The sequence below is a fragment of the Centrocercus urophasianus genome, unplaced genomic scaffold, assembly GCF_019232065.1.
Source record: "Centrocercus urophasianus isolate 14NV4802_14NV808 unplaced genomic scaffold, USGS_Curo_1.0 seq_10, whole genome shotgun sequence".
Taxonomy (NCBI): Eukaryota; Metazoa; Chordata; class Aves; order Galliformes; family Phasianidae; genus Centrocercus; species Centrocercus urophasianus.
In genome coordinates, this window is record NW_024884142.1 from 91193715 (window position 1) to 91216588 (window position 22874).

Below are 22874 nucleotides of genomic sequence, written 5' to 3' on the forward strand. Positions count from 1 at the left end.
AAGTCTTTGAAACAGTCTTTGTGATAAAAATACTAAACAAGGTCTATTTCTTATTTTTTTGAAAGAACATGTTTTTGTTGGAATCATACAGCAGGAGAGCTTTTCCAGAGCTGTCTTAACTGCCCCCTTTTTAATGACTATAGTTCTGGATCTGATTGCTTTTTTTTTTTTTTTTTTTTTTTTTTTTTTTTTTTTTTAAATAAAAAAAGTAAATACAAAACAGTATGGAAACGAATTGGAGGATAGGTATTTGCCTATGATATATATATAATATATATATGTGTGCATAGTTATAGGCTAATGTTGTTAAGGTTAACTGCAACTATTGGAAGAATTCAGTGAATCCTAATTTCTCAAGACTGTACATCAGTCAAGCAATTACTTCCCTATCCCAAAGAAGTAACTGCTTCTCACACCTCCATCCTAGCCCTCGAGTCGTATCTTGGAGGCACTCTGCTGCTATTTGCCGATTTCTTTCCTGCCTCTGGAAGGTGCCTTAGAGTTTACTGGGGCTGGGCAGGGCACAGACGTTTCCCTGGAAACAAACAGGACTAGTCTGCTGGAGTCATCTATTTTTGTTTTTATTTTTAATTTGCCAAGCCTGGCAGGTCAGATAGTCCCAGGACTTGCAGAATTTCTTTCACTTTATGGTTTTAAAATTGCAAACAACTTTGTAATCAAAACTTATGAAGGAGGAATACTGGTGTTCGCCAGACTGCCACACTGGACTTAAATTTTATGTTCATTGGTTCAATAGCCTATTTAAAAACCTTGCTTACACTGAGGTGGATCTCTCCTGACCTCTCTCTTTGTGATAAAGGGATTATTGATGGTCTCAGGCCATAACTCCTTATCTAGTTCGAGGGTGACACAGCACCATAGTCCTACAGGGTCAGTTACAGTCACACAAGAGGAAAAGTGGCAAAGTGCAGGGACTCCTTCTCCCCTGCCCAGCTATTACTGGAAGAAGCACCATATGTTTGCACACAGTCTGTGTCTACCCATGGCTTTGAGTCATCCCAATGCGGTGTAGTTCCCAGTTTGTTCCTCATTAGCTAACATGGAGTAAGGACTTAAAGCTTGCAGTGACAAGATTAAATTTGTCACACCTTGTGTTCTGGAAAACTCACTTAAAGGCCTTTTTAATAAACCTGTTTTGTAGTACACACAGACTGATTGCAGACATGTCTTGAAAGTAAATTGATGGCGGTGCTGCTGAAGGTCTGATGAGGTCTTTTGAGCCTGAAATTCACCTGCCTATCTTCCTCAATGTAACACATAGCACAACTGAAGCCCCTGTGTCTCTACAAACCATCTCTGCTTAAACTAACTTGGAATCCTAAATAAGTGTCTTAAATCCAAATCCTTATGATCACAGCCATATAACTACAGTTTAGCAAAGCAAATGGATTGTCAAGTGCTTCTATTTAAAAAAAAAAAAAAAAAGTTTTGTTTTTTTTCTCTTTGCTGAGTCATTGTTTACAAAGTTAATGTGGTCATAAAAAATACTCGTTACCAAAGTAATAGTCATGTTAATTTTCACACGGTCAGTACTAAAGCCCTCTGACTGGCCAGCAGTGCAGTATTACCCATTCAGTAACATCATTTATTTTCACTTATTGTGAAAACTCTGTTTTGCTTTGGTCAATGCCACAGTTTTGAACCCCTGAACTCACCCTGTTGTTTTCAGACTTATGAAATCCATTTTAATTCTTGGTCTGTAGAAACTGAGGTTAATGAAGTAATTCTGATTCCACATTTAGTCTGGAAGTAAAACATCTCTTGTGTAAAGATTCTGTTAGGCTGACAACTGCACTTTCCATTGCTTTTGCTCTTTCTCCCAGTGCCATTTCATACTAGCCTCAAAGTTGTTCTGTTTCAATGGCTCCGTCTGTCTATGGTCAAAGGCAAAGGATTGAACTGATTCAAAATCTTCTTTCTCCAATAAGAATGCATGGGCATTGTCTTGTCTGTGTAGTTGTGCCTGCTGCTATGGCAGCAACTCCTTGGTTTGCTTCCTATGTTAGATTCCTCTGTAGATCAACTACAGGTAGCTGTAGAAACTGTTTTTCTTGTTCAAAGTCAGAAGAGCATCCATAATTACACATTTTCCAGTTCTTAAATAACCCAGTTTTTCTGGAGTACTATCTTGAAAGTTTTTTTTTTAAGTCTACAGAGCATGAAGAAAACATAGGTATATCTGATGCTCACTTCTGTGCTATGCTTAGCCAGTCCAATATAATCACTGAACCACACCAGCATTGAAGCATTAGAGCATTTCATGATTTGTCTGTGGTTGTAATATGCTTGAGTCATAGAGCCACGGTTTCTGATGGATAGTTCCTATTTGTGCATAAATAGCCACCTATACATACACACACACACAATATTTATCCAAGAGTTATGTAATAAACACTGTTCAGCCTGAGTAATGAAGGGCTGTCCCTGTGTGGCATTATATTTGCATTCTTGATGAGTAAATGGGGCGGCAAAATTTGAATCTTGGCTCTAAGTTCTGCAGGAGCCATGAATGAATCATACAGCATTACCCTCGGCAGCACAGGAGGACCTGCTTCAGGTGCCGTAGCAGCAAGTGATTTATGTAGCAATGTCTGAAAAAGCCGCTAGCTCTCAGCCATGCAGTGAGGTTTCATGTGGCAGGGCATGATGGAAACGTGGTACTGCAAGTGGACAGTGCGAGAGGCAAGGCTGAGCTGCTGCTATAGGGCAAGGCAGATGCAAACCTGCATTGACCCAGTGCAGACTGTGGGCTCCGTCCTCCACCTTCACACCCGTGGACTTCCTTAGCTCTCTGCTAAGTCAGTCTAAGCTCTCAGAACAGGCTCTGCACACTGGTGCGTTTCATGCTTGTTTCAAATTCAGCCCCATTGTATTTGGAGGAACAGATATGATTTTCCTGGTCATAAATGTCCAGGTTTGAACATATTTTCCCCATAAGGCAGAAATCTCTGCTGCAAAGTTTTTAGGCACAGCATGGGTTATTATTTTGTGTGGTATTTTTCCTAGCCTTTGTTCCAAGGTCTGATTCAGCAGAGGTAGCAGAAGGAATCACTCAGCCTCTGCATATCTCTGTGCTCAGTGATCTACATATGGTCTACAACATGCTACCCCTACATTATTACGTAGTCCCCTTCAAGGCAACATTGGTCATTTGCCTTTGCTGTATAAAAAGTCTCCCTCTGACTAGGAGGTGACAGTGACAGGCAGTCTGCCCTGTTTTGAATCCCATAGGTTACCATTGAAGTGGTGGATGGCCGTGATACAGAAACTGACAAGGACCTTCAGAAAGAGAACAGCAAGCCTAACTGGCCAGTCTCATCACCTGACTGGAGAAACTGGTGGCAGAGGTCCTCCACCTTGACTCGCATGAGCAGTGGTGACCAGGACTACAAGTATGACAGCACTACTGAGGACAGCAACTTCCTGAACCCTCTCGGTGGGTGGGATGGTCATGCACCCAGTCACCGGACATTTGAGTCCAAGGAGCAGTCAGAGTATGGTAAGTTTGTGTTCCAGGCCTCTTATGGGCATCTTGGGATTGTAAAATGAGTTTGGGGGAAATGAGAATGGTGAGGCATTGCTGAAAGTAGGCCAAACAAAATAGGATTTTTCAACATGTGGCTTTTGTTCATCAGCTTTTAAATACAAATCTGTGCAGATGCACAAGCTGTACTGTGGTAGCTACATTCCACTAGTAAGTCTATAATCTTGAAAATCATACCAGTTATCCCATAAGAGGGTCTTTTTTTAGTCCTAAGTGTACTTTTTTAAAAAGCAAAGGAAGCAAGGTTTCGTATTTATTTTTAGAGTAAGGATAAGTACAAATTTAGAATCATGCAGTGGCTTGGGGACTAAAATGTAATTATTGGTTAAATAAGCAAGATCTAAAACATGGTAGTGTTTGGTGGATACATAAATAAGGAAGATGAATTATGTTGGTGCGTGTGTGGGGAGTGGCATATGCAGCAGGAACATTGTGTATTTGCGTGTGTAATTCTCTGCCAGATGTGTCATGGTGAAAACAATTGTTTTCAGCTTGTTGCATGAAATGGTTGCGGAAACTAGAAGCAGAAAGGAAATACGTTTGCACATTGCCCCACTAGGGTATAACTATGCGCGTGAGAAAGACTCAAAGGAGGTGAATTAATATGTGCCCTTCAGGAGCCACAGGTAGATCAAAGCCTCTCTGTTTTATGATAGTACGTAAATAGAATTAGAGCAGGATTTCAAAGCCAGAGTATTTGTGGCACTTGCGCTGCAACAGCTAGGTACTGCAAAGTGGCTGTTGTGCATTGTTTCAGTCTTAACTTTCCCCTGTTTATGTCCTAGAGCCTTAACATTGGAGAGGGCCTTTTCACAGAATGGTGTATTTAAATGTATACGTTTGTATTAAATTTCTGTGGCCAGAAGATTAAAGCCTATCCCTTCTTTTTGCACCTGTGTTTAGTTGTGGGCACGCTTTATTACCAGGAACTCATATATTGGGTGGGTATTATTTTAGGCAAAATAACATTGCTCTCACAAATAATTGTGGTAGAATTAATAGGAACAATATATGTGTGCATGTATAGAGAGAGAGAGAGATTTAAAATAGGGAGAACAGGTTGAGGTCCAGAAGAAAATTCAACCTAATATGTTCAATAGTAGCTAGATACCGTATGCTTTTTAATGCACTATGAAGATGAGGTAGCCAGGCTTGCAAATTAATTAGAGCTCTTTATCATGCTCCAGAGCACCTTACTAATTGCAAGAAACTCTTGGCCTTCTTACTAATGTAAAATGTTGTGCTCTTCTGGCCTTTGCCAGGAGGATGTTGTAGCAGATAATGCCTACAGGGGGCTTCTATGCTATTTCCAGCCCCTCTCCATTATAATCTATGTTATATATAATCTATTCAGATTGCTCTAGTGCCCTCCTGTTGGTACATCCCAGAATTGGGTGTCATTGCACACAGACTGCAGGGATCATCATTCTGCCCACACCATGTTAGCGGACACCTGATTCAGCAGCAGCTGTGTAAGAAAAGGAGGAAAAGCGCACAAGGTCCCTGCCGCTAGGAACTTGCGTCTAGGCAGCTTGCTATGAGTGAGATATATAACCTTTGCATACTCCTGACAGTAGATGTTTAATAGCACCCTTCAGAGTTGTCATCAGTCATTACATATGGTACAAATCAAGTAATGTGTTCTACTAACCAGCTCAGGAAGTCCACAGACAGCATGGCAGCGAAGGGGAAGTGGGAATCGTGTAGCATGGAGGCCTTTTCAAAGATCTGTCCCTGCATCTTGCCAGTGCCTACACGGTCAGCCTGTATCTATAGAACAGTCACTGAACTCACGTTTGCTTTGCTACTGCTATGAGCGTAGCCCAGAGGAGCAAAGCTACAAGCCCCCATCGCAAGGTCAGTTGAGCACATGTAGATTACAGAGAACACTATTAAGCCAAGAGTCTGTAGTGAGACAAAGCTCAGCTGGTGGGGCTGAAAGGCAAGATGCCAGTTAGAATGGAATTGAACTGGGGTTGGTTCACAGGCTCCACCTGGTGCCTTTCACAAGGTGGGATGTGCAAGAGATAATACAACAGACATAAGAGACTGGATCGAAGGTGCTCAGATTCTTAATGGTGGCACAAAATCTTGCAGACTTGCTACTGTTTATCTTGGCTGTTTACTAGAAGACAGTAACCTCATGTTTCCACTAAAAGGTTCCTCCTACTTACTTAGGAATCAGATTTGGTGTTATTTAATTATTTGTGTGGACCAGTACAAATTGCATGTAGTTCTTGGTGCCAGATGACTTTGTAGTTCCCTGCATTTATGGCAGTATTCTGGTAATATCTATTTCCTGTTTGAGGGGCAGAAGAAAAAAAACCTTCCAATTTTCAGACATGACCTTTAGCCTCTCACAGTCCAACATTCATGGTATCCTAAAAGTTAATTAGGTAAGTATTGTTGTGCTATTGCTGTGTGTTTTGAAGAGAAGAAAAATGAAATGTGATTTATCCTCTAGTATTAGTTTGTGATCAGAAAATGTATTCCTATGTGCAGGGAGATTATGTGAGTAGATGTGTACTGTTAGTCCATGACCCAGCTTTGCAGCTGAGGAGTTTCAGTTGCCAAAAGGTCAAAAGAGAAAGGAAATATTTTTTCAAATAATGCTGCATGCATTTCCCTGAGGAGCATCAAGTGTGAAAACCATTTAAACAGCAGGCTTATGCCTGGCACTTAGCCCGAGCTTCAGGTAGAGACATCTGGATTCCATTCCTGCTTTGCCTTCTAATAAAAAACACTGCACACAGTAGTTTTGGGTAGTAGGAGTTTTGTTTCTTCATTTCCTTCGTCATCTTTGTTTTTATATAGACTACATTGATGGTGATGGAGACTGGAGCCCGTGGTCCCTTTGTAGCGTCACCTGTGGGAGCGGCAGTCAGAAGCGGACGAGGTCCTGTGGGTATGCCTGCACTGCCACCGAGTCACGGACCTGCGACAGGCCAAATTGCCCAGGTTTGGCTGTGCTAGCAGAAGGGCGATGCGAAGGGGTGGTCAAGGCAGGGGAAGAGTCCTTCTGTGCATAAAGCCAAGGCCCCGTTGGGTCTTTGGCTAGGTAGGAGTTTTGTTGGGAAGAGAGAGATTGATTTTTTCAAGGGCATTTATGAAATGGCAGGTTCTTTGCTAGTAATAATATGTCTCCAGATACACTTTACCATCCCCTGAGACTTGAGAGACAAATACAGGCTTTTTTTAGATTACGGCAGTCATCGTACGTTTTTGTGCCTAGTACGTTTTGTATTCCAAAGGGTGTAATCTACTGTCACGTAACAAATTTGTGTTAATTTTAGGATTTCAAAATAGTCATGCTGTTGCCTTAGCGAGCCCACATTTTGCTATGCAATGAGTGGACATGCCTATGCTCTGAACAAATAGCTCCCCCCACTTATATGGCTAATAAGGTGTGCACCTAACATATCCAGACTAAGGATGCAGAGTAAGACTCTGCATCTGTATATTAATATGAAGGAAAAAAAACTTGTTTGTGTTTTACTCGAGATTTTGTTATTGTTGGGCTGCAAAATCTTCTGTCCTTGGAAGTCAAAAGCTACGTTAAGGTGGAAATGTCACCCCCTGTCTGTTGCCATGTTGCTTGGTTAGCTGAAGACTTATAAGTATTAAGCTTGGTCCTGCAGCAACTGGGGTGCATGTTGGGATGAAGGAAAGGGTAGTTGTAAATTGAATGTGTTCAGAAAATATAGCCATAACAAGGAGCCTTTCCTTAGATCCTGCTTTCCTGAAGGCATGGACATTAAACACTAGTAAAGCAAGTGTTGCTATCATCATCATCAAGCTTTTGCTTTACTGAAAGCAGGGCTGAGTGCTCATAAAACTTTAAAGCTGCTACAGCAACCTTGTCTCATGATGTTCTTTAAACACTACTGTGGGTTTTTATTTAGGTGAACTTGCAATGTGGTGATGCAGTAGTTCATAGAATCATAGTCTTTTGAGCTGGGAAGGACATTAAAGGTCAACTAGTCCAAATGCCCTGCAATGAACAGGGGTACCTACAGCTGGATCAGGTGCCTCAGAGCCCCATACAGGGGTGGGGTATCCACCACCTCTCTGGACAACCTGTTCCAGTACCTTACCCCTCTTACTATAAAAACCTTTTTCTTTGTAACCAATTTAAATCTCCTCTCGTTCAGTTTGAAACCATTTCCCCTTGTCCTATCACAACAGACCCTGCTGAAGAGCCTGTCCCCTTCTTTCTTATACCCCTCTTAAGATACTGAAAGGACAACAATGATGGGATATTTGTCATTTCGTTACTCCTAAGGTTAGAGAGAAGTGAAAACATGTGCCATGGTGGTATCACTACGCTTATAAGTGACTCAGAAAGACAGAAATTGGTGGTCTGGTGTTTTTGGTGGGAAGAGAAATGTCAGGAGGGCTGGACTAATGGTTTAGGAACCTTGGTGAGGCAGTTGGAGGAGTTTCACTCACAGCTAGACGTGTATCTTCACTACAAGACAACTATTTCTAGGCAGTTCAGGAGAAAAATACTGCTGGATTTTTTTCATACATCTGAAAGCTTAAATCATAAGGGATTAAATCCAGAATACAGAACATAGCCCCCTGTTATATTTCCCAGTATTTATTACCAGCTAGCATCAAATTGGGGCAAGCTTGAAAGAATGTATTATGTCATATAACAGACCCCCAACGATCAGCAAGCAAAATATATTCACTCTTTGAGGCTGTGCTGACATTTTTAAAATGACAAGGGAAAGCTCAGCTTCTACTGTTTATAATTCTAGCAGTGAATTACTGCCTTGTAATGGATTCTTGGGTATCTATTATTCTTCATCTGCTGCTGGAGTAAAGGCAAAATCATATGATAATTTTATTGAAAAGCTGCCTGAGGCTGTTTTGAAGTTTTGCAAGCCACTATTATGTCCCAGTTCAGGAGATCAGGAGAAAGTTCAGTGGAAAGAAGATGGATGGTGAGCAGACTTCATTATTAACTGTATAGTTATCATGTATTGAAGAGCTTTCTGCTCTCTGTAGAGGGTTTTAAGTCAAGGGGAAAAAAAAAGAATAGTGTTCAAATGCTTCTTTGAAGAGATAATTGTTTTAAGGCTACATAACACAGACTGGGAAACATTAGGTTGCTAGGCAGGGTGAACTAAAACAGCACAGAAAGGATGCATGCTTCAGAAGGATCAAGTCATTTTCTGGAAATCCATTTGTCTCGCTCCTGATAGCGGACGCTTAGCTGGCAATTGCTGGAAGATCCTGATACTTTTATTCCATTACTTCTATAGCTGTGATACTGCTGCTGGAGCTGGGGGATGGGCTTGATAGGTGAAGTTATTTATCTCTTGGCTACTCACATTTCAACTCCTAGTACTAGGAACAACCAGCAAGTACAATTCTTGTAATAGCATCTTTCTTCCTTGCGCTTCCTGAAAACTGTTTGCCCATGTACAGACATGAATTTATACACCTGTCTTCAGATGTGTTGTTGTGATTTACAACATGACACAAATGTTGTTTCCCTAGTGCTTTATAGTTGCTGTCAGGAACTAATATTTATTTTGTCAGGCATTTGCATTATGTGCTTTTGAGACAATGCTGGTCAGATAAAGCTGATCAGGTGCAGTATGTTCTACCAGAATTACTGGGAGCTGCTGGCAAGTCTTGAGTTTAGAAAGAATAGGACAACATTGGTTCTCCCATCCATCCCTACACTAGGTTCAAAACTGAACAATTTGCTGCTTAAGTGTAATCTAAATTCTAAACTTTAAAAACTTTTTACCTTGGGGTTAAGCTAATTCTTTAAAACAGCAGTTAGTTTTGTAACACTCCAGATTCCATGTTCATTATGCTTTGAAAGGAACACTCCCTCCAGCAACAGCTTCAGAATGCTTCTTTGACTAACAAGGCAGGTTTCAGAATAGGGGGGAGGAGGAGGTGGCAAAGAGACAGTTGATTTTGTTCTGCTCTAATGGGAAAACACCACCACCATTAATGCGTTTTCCATAGGGATTGAAGATACCTTCCGAACAGCAGCCACAGAAGTGAGCTTACTGGCTGGGAGTGAAGACTTCAATGCCACCAAACTGTTTGAAGTGGGTAAGTCAACCTGTCAGTCAATCTTCCAGTAATGGATAAGAAACTTACTTGTTCTTTCCTGTTTTGATTCTCACTGCGAGTCCAACATTTTAAGTTTGTTGTAAAACGCATTGGTAAAAATGGTTATTTATTATCTTGCTCGAGTTTACAACATGGACCTACTCACTTCCATCACAGGCTTTCTTCTCTTAACAAATTTCTGTGCCTCTTTCACTGTGAAATTGTGAGTCTCTGTCCTAGTTCAGAAAAGAGCCATCTGTGTCCATACTAATGGATGGCAACAATCAAACGCTGTTTGGCATGGGAGATACTATAAAAGCAATTTAAATACAGCCATCACACTAAAACCAAAATGGCAATAACTTCTACAAGCACAAACAGCTTTTACAATGGTGTGTGCTGCAGTAGGACGAGCTAAAGTAATCTTTATAGGGCATGACTTTATACTTGGTCTATCTAAAATTCAGCCCACCTTTCTAACATTCTGATTCCATCCCTCCAATGAAACCATGCAGTGGTCACTCTTAAATACTGGTTGCTGGACCAAACAGTGGTAACAACTAGGTAAACAGCACACTGCAGCACCTCCCTCCTGCAGTGCTGAAGCACAACAGTCAGTGACAGCTGGGAAAGGACTCTTTAAAGAGGCAGTGAAACAAAATATGGATCACTAAGTAAATATTTTGCAGGAATGGTTGCTGTAAGAGTTTTAGGTCCCAGTCATTGCATTACTCGAGTCCTGTCAAGTGTGGAGCAAGATGTGCAAATTCTCTTAAAGCCCACAGCATGACATGGACACCTTAAACAATATTTTGGGTAGAAGATGATTTAATGGATTCTTTCAAGACTGTTGGGAAATAATAAAAGGCCAGTATTCAGTATACTACTAGACTAAGTCTATAATTCCAGTTATAAGTCATGACCTTGGTGCCATTAAGTATTCCCAATATAGAGACACTGTGATATTATGTCATATGATATTATGTCACTGTGATATTAGTGTCCCTTTTAGAATATGAATAATTTCTTGATGCATTGGTGAGAAGTCAGCCAAGAAATATCCCTTTGGAAAGAGGAAGAGAGAAAAAGTTATTTGGTAGTTAAAAGGAAGACGTAATTAGGGCTTAATAATAAACTTGAAAGTAATCCAGGCTTTGCTTGCCATCTTGCTGTTTCCAGCACAGTAAGAAAATCTTTCAACATCCAAATCTGCTGTTCTTACAAAGGTGAGTGTGTAGACAAGAGCTTGAAATCAAAGACAGTCTTCAAAGCCCTGTACAAGTTCAGGGAATGCAAACTCCCAATTTCAGTTCTGTTGCTTGTAAAACTCTGACAGTGTCTCTTGTGCTGCATAGGGATACCAGAGGCTGGGCTAGAATTTGCCACGTAAAAGAAATATCAAGGATTATTACCTGGCATTTGTACTGCAGTTTAATTCAGAGTAGCATTGCTTGAGGCCCTTGAAGTCAGTCACCTGTTTGATTTCTTTATAGAACAGGACAGCCCCTTAACACACTGTAGGCAAGGCAGCAAGTTTTAGCTACTGCCCTTGGTTTCTTAAGCAAAGCACCAGCTGAACAGCAATGCTTTACTCATTTGTTATCAGATCATATCAATTGGGCTGCTGCATATCCTAAGCTTTCCCTTTCCTGCCCTTAAACAGATACTGATAGCTGTGAAAGATGGATGAGCTGCAAAAGTGAGTTCTTGAAGAAATACATGCACAAAGTGGTCAATGATCTTCCCAGCTGCCCGTGCTCTTACCCCAGAGAAGTTGCTTACAGCACTGCTGATATCTATGATCGGATTAAGAGGAAAAACTTTCGCTGGAAAGATGCAAGTGGTCCAAAGGAAAAACTGGAGATCTATAAGCCCACTGCACGGTACTGCATCCGCTCCATGCTCTCTTTGGAGAGCACAACGCTAGCAGCTCAGCACTGCTGTTATGATGATAACATGCAGCTGATTACCAGAGGCAAAGGGGCAGGTACACCAAACCTGATCAGCATTGAATTTTCAGCAGAACTCCATTACAAAGTGGACATTCTACCCTGGATTATATGCAAGGGTGACTGGAGCCGGTACAACGAAGCACGACCTCCAAACAACGGGCAGAAGTGCACAGAAAACCCTACAGATGAAGACTATTACAAGCAATTTCAAGAAGCAAGGGAATACTGAAGAGGTTTTCCTCCTCTTCAGACAGAAAATAGCATTCATTTCCTGGATGCCAAAGAACTGATAACTGCTGCTGCACTATCTCCTTGACAGGCGCTGATCAGTTTCTTTATAATGAATGTGTATAGTTGTAATATAATACATAACTATTTTCATAGTGTGTGTAATTTATAAGCACATATCTCTCTATCTCGCACACACCTATTTTTACATATGGATATACATAAAATTTGTCCCAGTAAGATTTTATTCTACAATAACATTCATTTCATAATGTGCATTTTGCTTTGTTCACCAACTATAATGTGTGAGAGGGGGGAGCGGGAGGTAGGGATGCAGCTGCCATCACCATCAGGACCAAGGCCCCAGCTGAAGAAGGCACATATTTAAAAGTTATTGGAAGAATGGGGTTGAAAAATATACTCTTCCATATGAGAATGGTTTACAAGATTAATGCAGCTACAGCATTTATTTTCTCTTTAAGTGATTTCATGACTAATCATGCATAAGAAAGGAATTTTTTATTTTTTATTTTTTTATTTTTTATTTTTTTTTAATTTACTATAAACCCTCATCAGCAACTGGAATCTTTCTGTTTCAGGCTAAGTCCTCACTATCAACCTGGGGCAGGCCTGCAGCGAGGGAAAGTTGTGGTTTTTCTAGAATCAGTCCCAGGGCAGTGGTCCCAAAGCTCCAGATATGTAACTACAGCTGGCAGGGCCAGTGTCTGTACTGGGGAGCAGATCTTCAGGGCAACTAGCTGTAAGCTAAGCATGCATGTTGGAGGACTGAAGCCCGATATTTAAATATGGAGTGTTTGTTTTTTCCATGATAGGAAAAGCGGAATACACATTTCTAAGTAAGTTCCCTCAGATAGAGCATGCACCCAGCCTTTTTCTTCCCTTTTTACCATATGCTGAGGGCACAGTATCCTACAGAAGAAGCTGTTCCTTCAAGAAGCTATCTGGGAGGAACTACATTGAGTTAAAACTTCATTTTTTTTATTTATTTTTTTTTTCAAAAAAAGCTAGCATTGTTTTTGTAAAGTATTTATTGAATTATAACAATAGCTCACATATGGGATGTGTCTCTAACGTGAAAGGCTGCAGTAGATGGAACACAATTGCCAAGAATGACTGTTGTTAGGTAGAGATTCACTTCCAAATTTTTATAAAGCACATGTTTACAGACATGACCCTGTAAAGAAGCAGCTGATACCTGCATTTTTATGAAAGATAAAGATTACACCACAGGTAAATAAATATTTACAGTTCCATCCCATAGAAGTCTGTCTTGCTGCACATCAGTAATGCTTTCATTTGGAAAGCTAAGGGTAAACGTCACTAGAGAGATGTGTATCTTCAGCTTGCATGCTCTGATGCCCATATGAACTCTGCAGCTGGATCTGCACACAGCAGTAAAGCCAATCTTGCATTACAGTCAGTATTTCTTAACTAAAAGACTCAAGACAGCCACAAAAGACAACTCCTCTCACTCTATATGTGAACACATACATACGTACTGTAAATCTCTGCACTAGCTCTGCAGGCCTTTCAGGTACAAGCTGATTGCAGCTTCCTGGGCAGACACATGCATCTCCTCCCAGCATTACCTTATATGTAAGAAGTCTGCTGAGTGTGGGAAGCATCAGGATGGTGGTCATCTGCCCAGGCGTCACAACTCAAAGGACTAAAAAGCAGCCCAGGCCTCAAACACCCACACTGACCAAAGGTGCAGGGTGTGCACTGCAAAACTACTCCCAGCCTGCCAGATCTACTTTAATAAGCTGCAAAGCCATAGCACTGCACTTATGCTCCAGATATCCAGAAACACAGCAGCCCATGCAAAGCTACTGCACACACGCCACAACTGAGGTACCAGCTGGGAATCTTGGCCAAGCCGATTCCCCCCCACACAGGCTCAAGCTGGAGATCCAGGGAGACGTGGCTATGTTTTAGCACTAACTGGCAGCAATGCAACATGGCTAGTTGAGCAAGAGGGTAAACATGGGGATTGCCCCTTAATTTTTATATGAACCAGGTTTTGTAAATTCTTGCAAGGATGTATGAAGGATCCCTTAGCTAACAGAGCCAATTAAATTGATAGCAGATGGATGAAAAGCAAAAGCAACTCCAGGATCAGTCACTTGCTAGAGGGGGCAGGTATTTTCTGCAGTATGGCAGTAGAGACCCTACTTTTTACTTCACTTAAGTGTGTGGGTGAACAACAGGCTCAGGTTTCTCTGGGAGGGCAATGAGAGGGCATTCACAATTCTTGAAATATAAAACATCCCTTCATTTCAGAGATTAGTAAATTATGGTGCTATTGAGAGATGTTACTGTACCATTGAAACCAAACATAACAAATAAAGTGTCAAGGAAGAGGACAAATTATTCTACTAAACGAAATGATGCACAACATTTCAAGTCTTCCCACTCCCTTTTTGCCAAGGCTGGAAGCACTAAAGGAGCTGAAACCGCTGATAAGGACATACCAGTTTTTTTTTGAAGCATTAGTCTTGGAGCAGAGATCAAGAGAGGACTCACACTTCTGCAGTCTTAAGCAATAGTCTTCATTAAAAACAAAGCTAGTACTGTTTTGCAATAAATTATATCCTTTCAGGACAAGGCTGCTTTTTCCTTTTCCAATTTTTTCTCTTAATTTAGTGTCCAACAACTGACACTATACCTGGAATGACTTGGAACAGCAGAATTTAGCTAAGTGCTGGAGATTTCATGGCCAAATTTGGCTCCATCTCCTGAATTCCATGTTGAAATGAGACCTTCGGAAGACTTCACAGTCACCCATTTCCAGGTAAAGGCCAGTAGTTAACAGAAGCTGCTGTCATGTTCCTGAGATAGTACAGAGCAACCATATTTGAAGGCCCAACCAAAGACAGGAGGGGAATTGAAACAAGCAGAACTACACAAGGCTTATGGTATCAATGAGAAATCTTCACGGCATCTACAGTGGCCATCCCAAAAAGAAGCTTAATGTACAGATTTTACATCAGTTTGCTATATCTGAGCAGTTCTATTTAGTTATTTCCTCTCAGCAAAACCAGAGCAAGATATTATCTCCTGGCTACTCATTCCTCTGTGCTACCTTTCCCTTGAGCCAGCACAGTTGTTGGTGCACTAAAAAGAAAAAGGGCAAGTTATCCTCATTACCTGTAATGCTGATCTACCAACAGAGAGATCACCGCATGGCCTCAGAGCCAAGCTGGCAGGAGTGCCTGAAGCTGGCACTGCTGCTGAGAAAGATGTGTGGCACAGTGCCCTGGGGCAGCCATAAATGGATCGAGTGTGTACCTTTGATGGTTAAAAGGATGAGCAGGCCTGCCTTCACATTGCCTGAACAGCTGCTGAACAGCTAAATTCCACTAACATAACCCGCAGTGATGCATATGGGTTATAGGACAATATAGCGAAAAACAAAAACACACACATTCACAGATCCCTGCAGTTCTGCATTTCTTACCAGCTGCATTTTCTCCCCCTGCTGTGCAGAATGGTTTGCACTGTCAACACAACACATTCTTCAGAAAAATGCCAGGGAGTTCATAAGACCGCCTTTTCCATTCATAGCCTTTTCATTGTGATTGTAGGATTGGTTTCAATGAATAACTGATGCACCTGACACTTCTCCTAAGTGGGGCCTGCTGACACCAGCAATGATTCTGTCACTTCTGCATCCCCAGCAGTGATGCCCTCCTGACTGTTTTACAGGCAAGGTGGCTCCTGCTGCCCAGGGCTGGATGAAGCTTTGGGTTTGTCACAGCTGTGGCTGGAACAACAGTGGGACAACAGCAGAAAAGGTTCTTGCCCCGTGTGAGGGGCAATGGCACAGGCAGTTTCTCTCTTTCTAATCACAGAGGAAGGTACAAAGCAGAGAAGAACAAGCTCCAATCTCACCCTGCACTCGTGCAAGCACAGCCACATCCCTTCCCCTGCCCACACTTACAGCACAAGGGAGGAGTGCACTTGAGGGGGAGACTAGCAGTAAGCACCAGCATAAGGAGGACAACTTGTCCACAAACCAGTGTGAGTGCAGTGCTGTCTGGCTGCAAGGCACTGATGTGACAGCTGACAGAGCATGTGTTTTTCTATCACCAGTTTCTCCTTCCTTTGTAACTTTTAATGGAAAAATGTGTAGGCAGTTTCCATTATGCCTGCACTGTTCCAGACAAATTAAGGGGTTGGCTAAGAAACCACTGGCTTCATATTTCATAAATAGTACAAACACATGCGTATATTTTTATATGAATGTAAGTGTACTTAGGATATCCTCTAGCCACACACTTTTTAGCAGCACGTTGCAGCACCTGCAGGAACAGACCTTCGGAAGAGCCCTTCTTCTCTTGGGGTGTTCAGGGAATGGGGCTTTTTTGCATGAGGGAGAGCTTCCCAGGGAGAAGCCATTCCCCTGGCAGAAGCCATTCTTCAGCCCTGCCTTTTCCTTACTGAGCAATGGCTTTCTTCATTTTTCCTTCTCACCAGCAGTGCTAAAGCCATGTGTGCCTTTTATGACTGCGCTGATTTTCTATCAGTTTAAGAAATCATGCATACTTTCCATAGTTGCTCTCTATCACACAAAGGTTGTGGGAGGGATTTCAGCCACAAAGAAGATTTTTGTTCATTAAAACGCACAATTTATACTCAGAATGTCACATTCTAGAAGCAATCTAGAAGCAATCGCTATATGGTACAGGTTAGATCAACCAAATCTAACAATGAATTATGGTGGCTCTAGCTTGAATATTTCCTTTTTAAGCCTGGGCGAGCAATACTACATGTGTTAAATATCAGAATTTGCTGAGAGACTAATAGCCTGTGTTAAAAAGGAGATGAGAGCAGCTAATCCAGCTGCACAAGGGGTGATCAACAAGGCCGTGGAGTCCATCCAACACTTCCAGGCTAGCAATGACACTGTAAGCTGCAGAAGTCTTTTTAACCAGAGCTTAAAAAGGAAAGAACAAAACTGATAGAAAGCAGGAGATTTTTCCTCCCAAGTATAACTACCCGTTTCTCCAAAATAACTCCTTTTGCAAATTCTCCCCAGCTTGCAGTAGGCATATAGCTGCTCTACAGCATCATCAGAGCCAGAGCCCCCAGCGAAGCTCATCACCTGGTGGTGAGGCAGAGAAAGCAAACAGCAGCAGCCATCACCACACAGGACATCCACACACCTAAGGGTGCCACGAGCTGCTCCCTATACCAGTAATCCCTGCTTTCTGCTTACAGCCCCTTTTTCAGGTAAAGCCCGAGGCCACACTCAGAGAATACTGCTGTAACGAGCTAGGACCTCGTCTGGAAAACTGCTCCAAAAGACACCACATCACCCTGTTTGCTGCTCACATGGGAGACAAGTAACACTTTCTCACCCTATCACTACCTTGCCACTGTATCAGCTTTGCACATCCCATCTGTAAGCTCTCTGACAGTGCAAATCAATACTACCACAACAGCCACTGCATTGCCCTGATTTATCCTGAGACACTTCTCATGCCAGATTTTTTTAATTTTTATTTTTTTTAAGTGGGAAGAGGCTTTACCAGACCTCGTGCTGAAACCAGTGTCTCTCTTCTGGCTGAATTCCAGCACAAAGAGGGTGCTTCATACACAGGGACTCTTTCATGTTTGATTGCTGGACTAAGACCACATTGTTGTCCAGCTCAAGGGAGGGGGAAAGCAAAACCCATACAAATCAGGAAAGCATTAGGTAAATTTAGCTAAGAATGCATCTTCTTACCCAGTGGAGCACTATGCTGCTTCATTTAATTAGCCTATCCACAGGAAGTGAGAAAGAACAACCCGTGATACCCTCTGTGCTGAGAGGAGTACAGTCCCTGGGCAAGTCAAAAAAGGAGAACATAGTTTAAGTCTCTCCAAATGCCAGCACTCGTTCAATAAAGAAACATGCATACATGAAAGTAATGTGTGAAAACAAACCCTGACTGATCAAAAATATTTGCACACTGTCTTTGATGACACACAGCTGGGAGGAAGTTTTCATCTGCTAGAGGGTAGGAAGGCCATACAGAAGGATGTGAATAAGCTGGATCAATGGGCTGAGGCCAGTTATATGAACTTCAGTAAGACCAAGGGCTCAGATCTGCACTTTGGTCACAACAACCCCATTCAAAGCTTTGGGCAGAGCTGCTGGAAAACTGTGTGGAGTACAGAAATCTGGAGGTGTTAGGTAACAGACAACTAAACATAGCCAGCAGCATGCCCAGCTGGTCAAGAAGGCCAATGTATCAGAAATAGTGCCACCAGCAGGAGCAGGAAGCTGATCATCCCTCTGCACTCAGCCCTGGTGAGGGCACACCTCAATTACTGTATTCAGTGTGTTGGGCCCCTCACTACAGGTAAGACATCACATAACAGTGATGAGAGGGATTAGACTTAAGCCATGCCAGAGGATGTTCAGGCTGCATATTAGGAAAAATTTCATTTCTGGAAGAGTAATCAGGTATCGGAGCAGGCTGCCCAGGGAAGTGGTGGAGAAAGCACCCTGGAGGTTTTCAAGAAACACATAGCTATGGCACTGAGGTACATGGTTCAGTGGGCATGACAGAGATAGGTTGGTGGTTGGACATGATGATCTTAGTGATCTTTTCCAACCTTAATGATTGCATGATTCTAAAATTCAGATCTGCATGAAGTGAGCAAAATGGTGGTTCTGGCAGTGAAGGATTGGTGGCACAGCCAATGAAGGAACAGGTCACGTGGACCATATCACATGCTGACAGGAAGGATACTTGGCATCTAAACACAGTATGACACAGTAAGCGATCCTGTCCTTTATACAGCTACTTTTTCCATAACAGCCTTCTCCTGTAGAGGGAATGGCACAGACAGACATTGCAACACACTGATACAGCCATAGGCATTGAGGGGCTTGACATCTACACCTCTGCTCCACACCAGCAAGCATGAGCAGCATGGGACAGGGCCCTCATACTCTGAAGCCAACAGCAAGGATTGATTCATCTTTATTCCACTCTGCTGTTTCGGGAATTGAACTCTTTACCAACAAGAAGCGAGTAAACATTTTCCATTCCCTTCTTTTTCTAGATGTTGAGCAAGAGTAACTTGTAAATTGCTTCCAGCAACTTCAAGACAACAAGGGAACAAACAACTATCAACAAGCATTACACTCGTTGCTTCACACGAAAACAGTTATGAGAACGAAGGGATCCTGACAGGCAATTGGAAAACATTCCTTTTTATGCTAATTTTATTGTATTTTAGACCAATTTTCCGTTATTTAATATGTGCAATGTAATGAAGACTTGGAATGCCTTCTTTTGCCATAGTATTTCACACCCAAGGCCTCAGAGCACTTTTGTGAATCAAACTCAGCAACAGTTTTGCAAAGCAAATGGTCTAGGAAGCAAAGAACTGGAAATGGCAGTTTTACAGTTGTTGGCAGTCATGAAGGAGCCCGTAAGAGAACTAAAGCAGTGTATTGGTACTTGGCCTTCCTAGTCCCTTCTGAGGCATACATCAGCCCAAAGTCCTCCAGGTCTCCATCTGGGTCTGCAGCACCTCATCTGCATGCCCATGCTGAATCACTCCACAGCAAAGACAGTAAGTCAGGAAGGAAGGAGAGATGACTTCATCACAGGAGAAAAAGCAGGGAATGGCCAATGAAATGCTCTGTACACGTTGAACCAGGGGGCTGAGAAGGGCAACTGCAGCTCCTTTATCACCCTACACCACTATTTCATATTTCATCATGGCAAGGAGACAGCTGTCTTGGGGCCATTGCTCACTGGACCATAGCTAACTGGGACCATCAAGTGGCTCCATTCTCAAGGACAGTTCAGTTCCCATGGACAGGCAATCCTATTGCAAAACCAGTTGTAACTGGTGCTGTTAGACAAAGAGCTCAAAGTCTGGGCAAACATAAAGGCTGTGCTGCCTCTTGGTGATCCCACACAAACACATATGGGTGAGGCTTTGAGTACTTCCATGCACTTGCATATAACCATAGGCAATGGTAATGCAAACTTCATTGGATTATTGGCACACAACTGAAGGGCTCCAGGGAACTGCAAGCTTAACTATCCCCATAAAGCAAAGCTCATACAACCCCTTCCCAAGAGCATTCCTCCACTGTGGGCATAATTTCCAGACAAAGCAAAGACTAGTGCCTGTCTGCACATACATCCTGTCTCACACAAGTGCTATGCTAAAAACACAACTGAGTATCAGCTGATGCTTTTTGCAAGCAATACAGCCAGCTCCTGCACAACTACAGGGCAACTGGCAGGCATGGGCAGCAGCAGCACAGCCAGACCCAGCATGGTTTGCCACGCTCTCTAGCCTCTGCACATTCATATGCCACAGTGCAAAGCTTCTCTTAGAAACACATCACAAGAGTTCCAGTAGGTATCAATGATCATAAGCTGAATACCTCTGCAGCTTTAAAGAGTGAAAACTCATATCATCTATGTGCATGTGATGATACCAAGAGAATTAACCTGCCCAAAGTCAGGACAGGAAAGAAGGGTTGTGGCAAAACTGGGAGCTGTCTCTGAATCACTTTTCCCATAGATATCCAGTTCAATTCTAAACACACAAGCTGTACTAGTGTTTGTGATGGTGATATTTTCTAAGATTTCAGTGATGATATTTCATTTCCACCATCACTTCAGACCAAAACTGAGCAGCTCCCATGCTGTGCAAGGCAAAGCATGTGCCTGTATTAAAAACTCCCTGAGCCTTGAAGTAGCACCTGTGTGGGCCGCCCATACCTTGAGTGCAAACAGGCAGGTGCACGAAGCCTGCACAGGCACCTGTTCTAGGTGGCTCTCAGGAACATGCTACTCACAGGGCAGCTTGATGATTCAGTGTGCCACATCCAGGAGGGCTTTGTTCTCTGTGGGGGAGGGGAAGAAGCTGCCTGTAGAAAGCACCAGGGAAAGGAGACAGAACAAAAACCTGCAGACGATGCTGCTGAGGCAGCAGGAATGTCTTCATCTTGCAGGGGAACCTGATCAAGCCCCTACAGGGTCTGGAGGGAAAACAAAAAGCTACGGATTAAAATCAGCTTTGGGGACAGCCATATCTGTACATTGCCATAGCTCATGTTTCTACCCAACAGCTGTGAGCTCCTCCAGTGGCATAGGTAGGCCCTCACAAAGATGCCCAGGGGTCAGATGCGCTTTGTTCTCTCTACCCAGACTGTCTTACGTCCTCACCCCCTGCCTCTAGCCAGATGTGCTCACTGTCGTGCTCCTGCCAGTCCTTGCATCGACCCTGATGTTAATACATTGATTCAAGTCAGGAAGCTGATCCAGCTAAAACCCATAGCAAGAAAAAAACAGCTTCTAGGAGAATGCAAGTATTACCTTTGAACACAAAAACCTTCTTCATACATTTAAAAAAGAAAAACATAAAAGAAAGCAACGGAAGCATCTTCATATAAGCCTCCTTTTAACTTGAAGAAAAGTGCCACAATAGTACTGACCTTGTAACACCAAAAAAAAAAAAAAAAAAAAAAAAAAAAAAAATCAATTGTGCCTTTACTAAAGAAACATCAGACTGTATGGAATTCATCACTGGTTTACTCTTGAAATAAATCAGCTGGTAAAGTTATGATGTGACCTACTTTAACTTGTTGTTTTGAAACTTGATGAATATGTGAGATTGTTCCTGAAGCCTGGAAAAGGAGAAGAGGAAAAATGCAGGCACCGCATCCAAAACTCTGCATTGACACCTCATCTGCTTCTACATGCTACAGAAGGCACAGCTATAGCAGTCAGCAGTGCTACCAATGTGAGGAAAATCAGGCTGCAGCAATCTTCATGAGGGAGCCCAGTCCATCATCCTGCTTTAGAGCTGGTCAAAGAGAGTGCTTCTGGCAGAGATTTGTTCTACATATTTGAGAAACTTCCACTGGGTTTGCTCCACACCTGAGCAAGCTATCTTCTTCTCTGGCAGGTTTTTGCATGACCCTTCTTCCTTTCTACTTCAAAGGCTGTGCACTCTTTTCTACAGTAATGGACACAGAGAGCAACACCATCCCTTCCTCCTTGCAAACACGCTCTATACAGCTAAAGGCTGTTAGTTGTACTCTCACTCCCTCAGTTTTTATTTTCCATGAAATGTAATGTTCAAACTTCCACAAATATATACTTGTTTTTTTTTTTTGTCCCCGCTCACACCTGCTCCAACAGACTCCTGGCATGTGTTCCAGTTTCAATGAGTGCATCTCCCCTCTACCACCCTGTCCTTTTGAGAACTTCCCTTAGCTGCATTACCCGCATTTTCTCCATTTTATTATTTTTATGGCTTATTATTATACTGGCTGCCACATCCAAAACAGAAGTTAGGTAATAGCACTATGCGGCCCCATCAGAAACCCCAATTCTCTCTTCGCTCTTTCCTAGGTAAGATGTGGAAAAAGCTCCACAAGAAACATAACATTGCATAAGGAGAGAATGTTGCCCAAGGGCTCCAGAAACCCAGAAGCTTGGCAGGTGCGCCTCAGTGCTTTAATTAAAAATATTTGATAGATTTAGAAGTCTGTTGATTGATTTATTTGTTTATTTTGGAGTGAGAGAGAAGTTGATTATATCTACCTGGGTGTATTTATAGCAGCTTAATTTGTTTTTGAGATTTCATATTCTCTCTGATTTGATAAGCTTGTGGCCCTTTAATAAGCTGAAGTACTCAGATACTTATGACAATCTGGCACTCAAATTGTTTGCTTTAGCATTGCAGATTGCACAAGAGACATGAAAGGTTTCAGTGTAGCTGGAAAGTCACTTTTGATGAAATCACCCATCGCTCCAGGGAGTGCATTCTTTACAATTTGTGCATACTGATGATATGTGTCTTCAGATGCATTTTAGCATCCCTGTGCCATTTTCACAAATCCATCTGGGACTCAGGAGCAAAGCAAATGCACATGAACATGAGGAAGACAGAGCTGGCACAGCTACCAGGTGGATTTTCTTTAAGGAACCTAAATCGCTTGTTCATTTTGCTGGCAGAAAAAGATAGGAAAATGAGTGTTCCTATTCTTGATGAACTTC

At 42.3% G+C, this 22874-nt stretch overlaps 1 protein-coding gene across 1 annotated transcript in view; it reads left to right on the forward strand.

Moving 5' to 3' along the window:
• The window catches only part of ISM1 (isthmin 1), a 39624-nt gene extending 26527 nt beyond the window's left edge, over positions 1-13097 (forward strand). Inside the window, exons 3-6 of the mRNA XM_042819650.1 lie at positions 3253-3520; positions 6380-6523; positions 9557-9646; positions 11310-13097. Of these exons, the coding sequence (XP_042675584.1) occupies positions 3253-3520; positions 6380-6523; positions 9557-9646; positions 11310-11827 (1020 nt within the window). The 3' untranslated portion in view covers positions 11828-13097. The remainder of the gene's footprint in view (positions 1-3252; positions 3521-6379; positions 6524-9556; positions 9647-11309) is intronic.
• The last annotated feature ends 9777 nt before the right edge of the window (positions 13098-22874 follow it).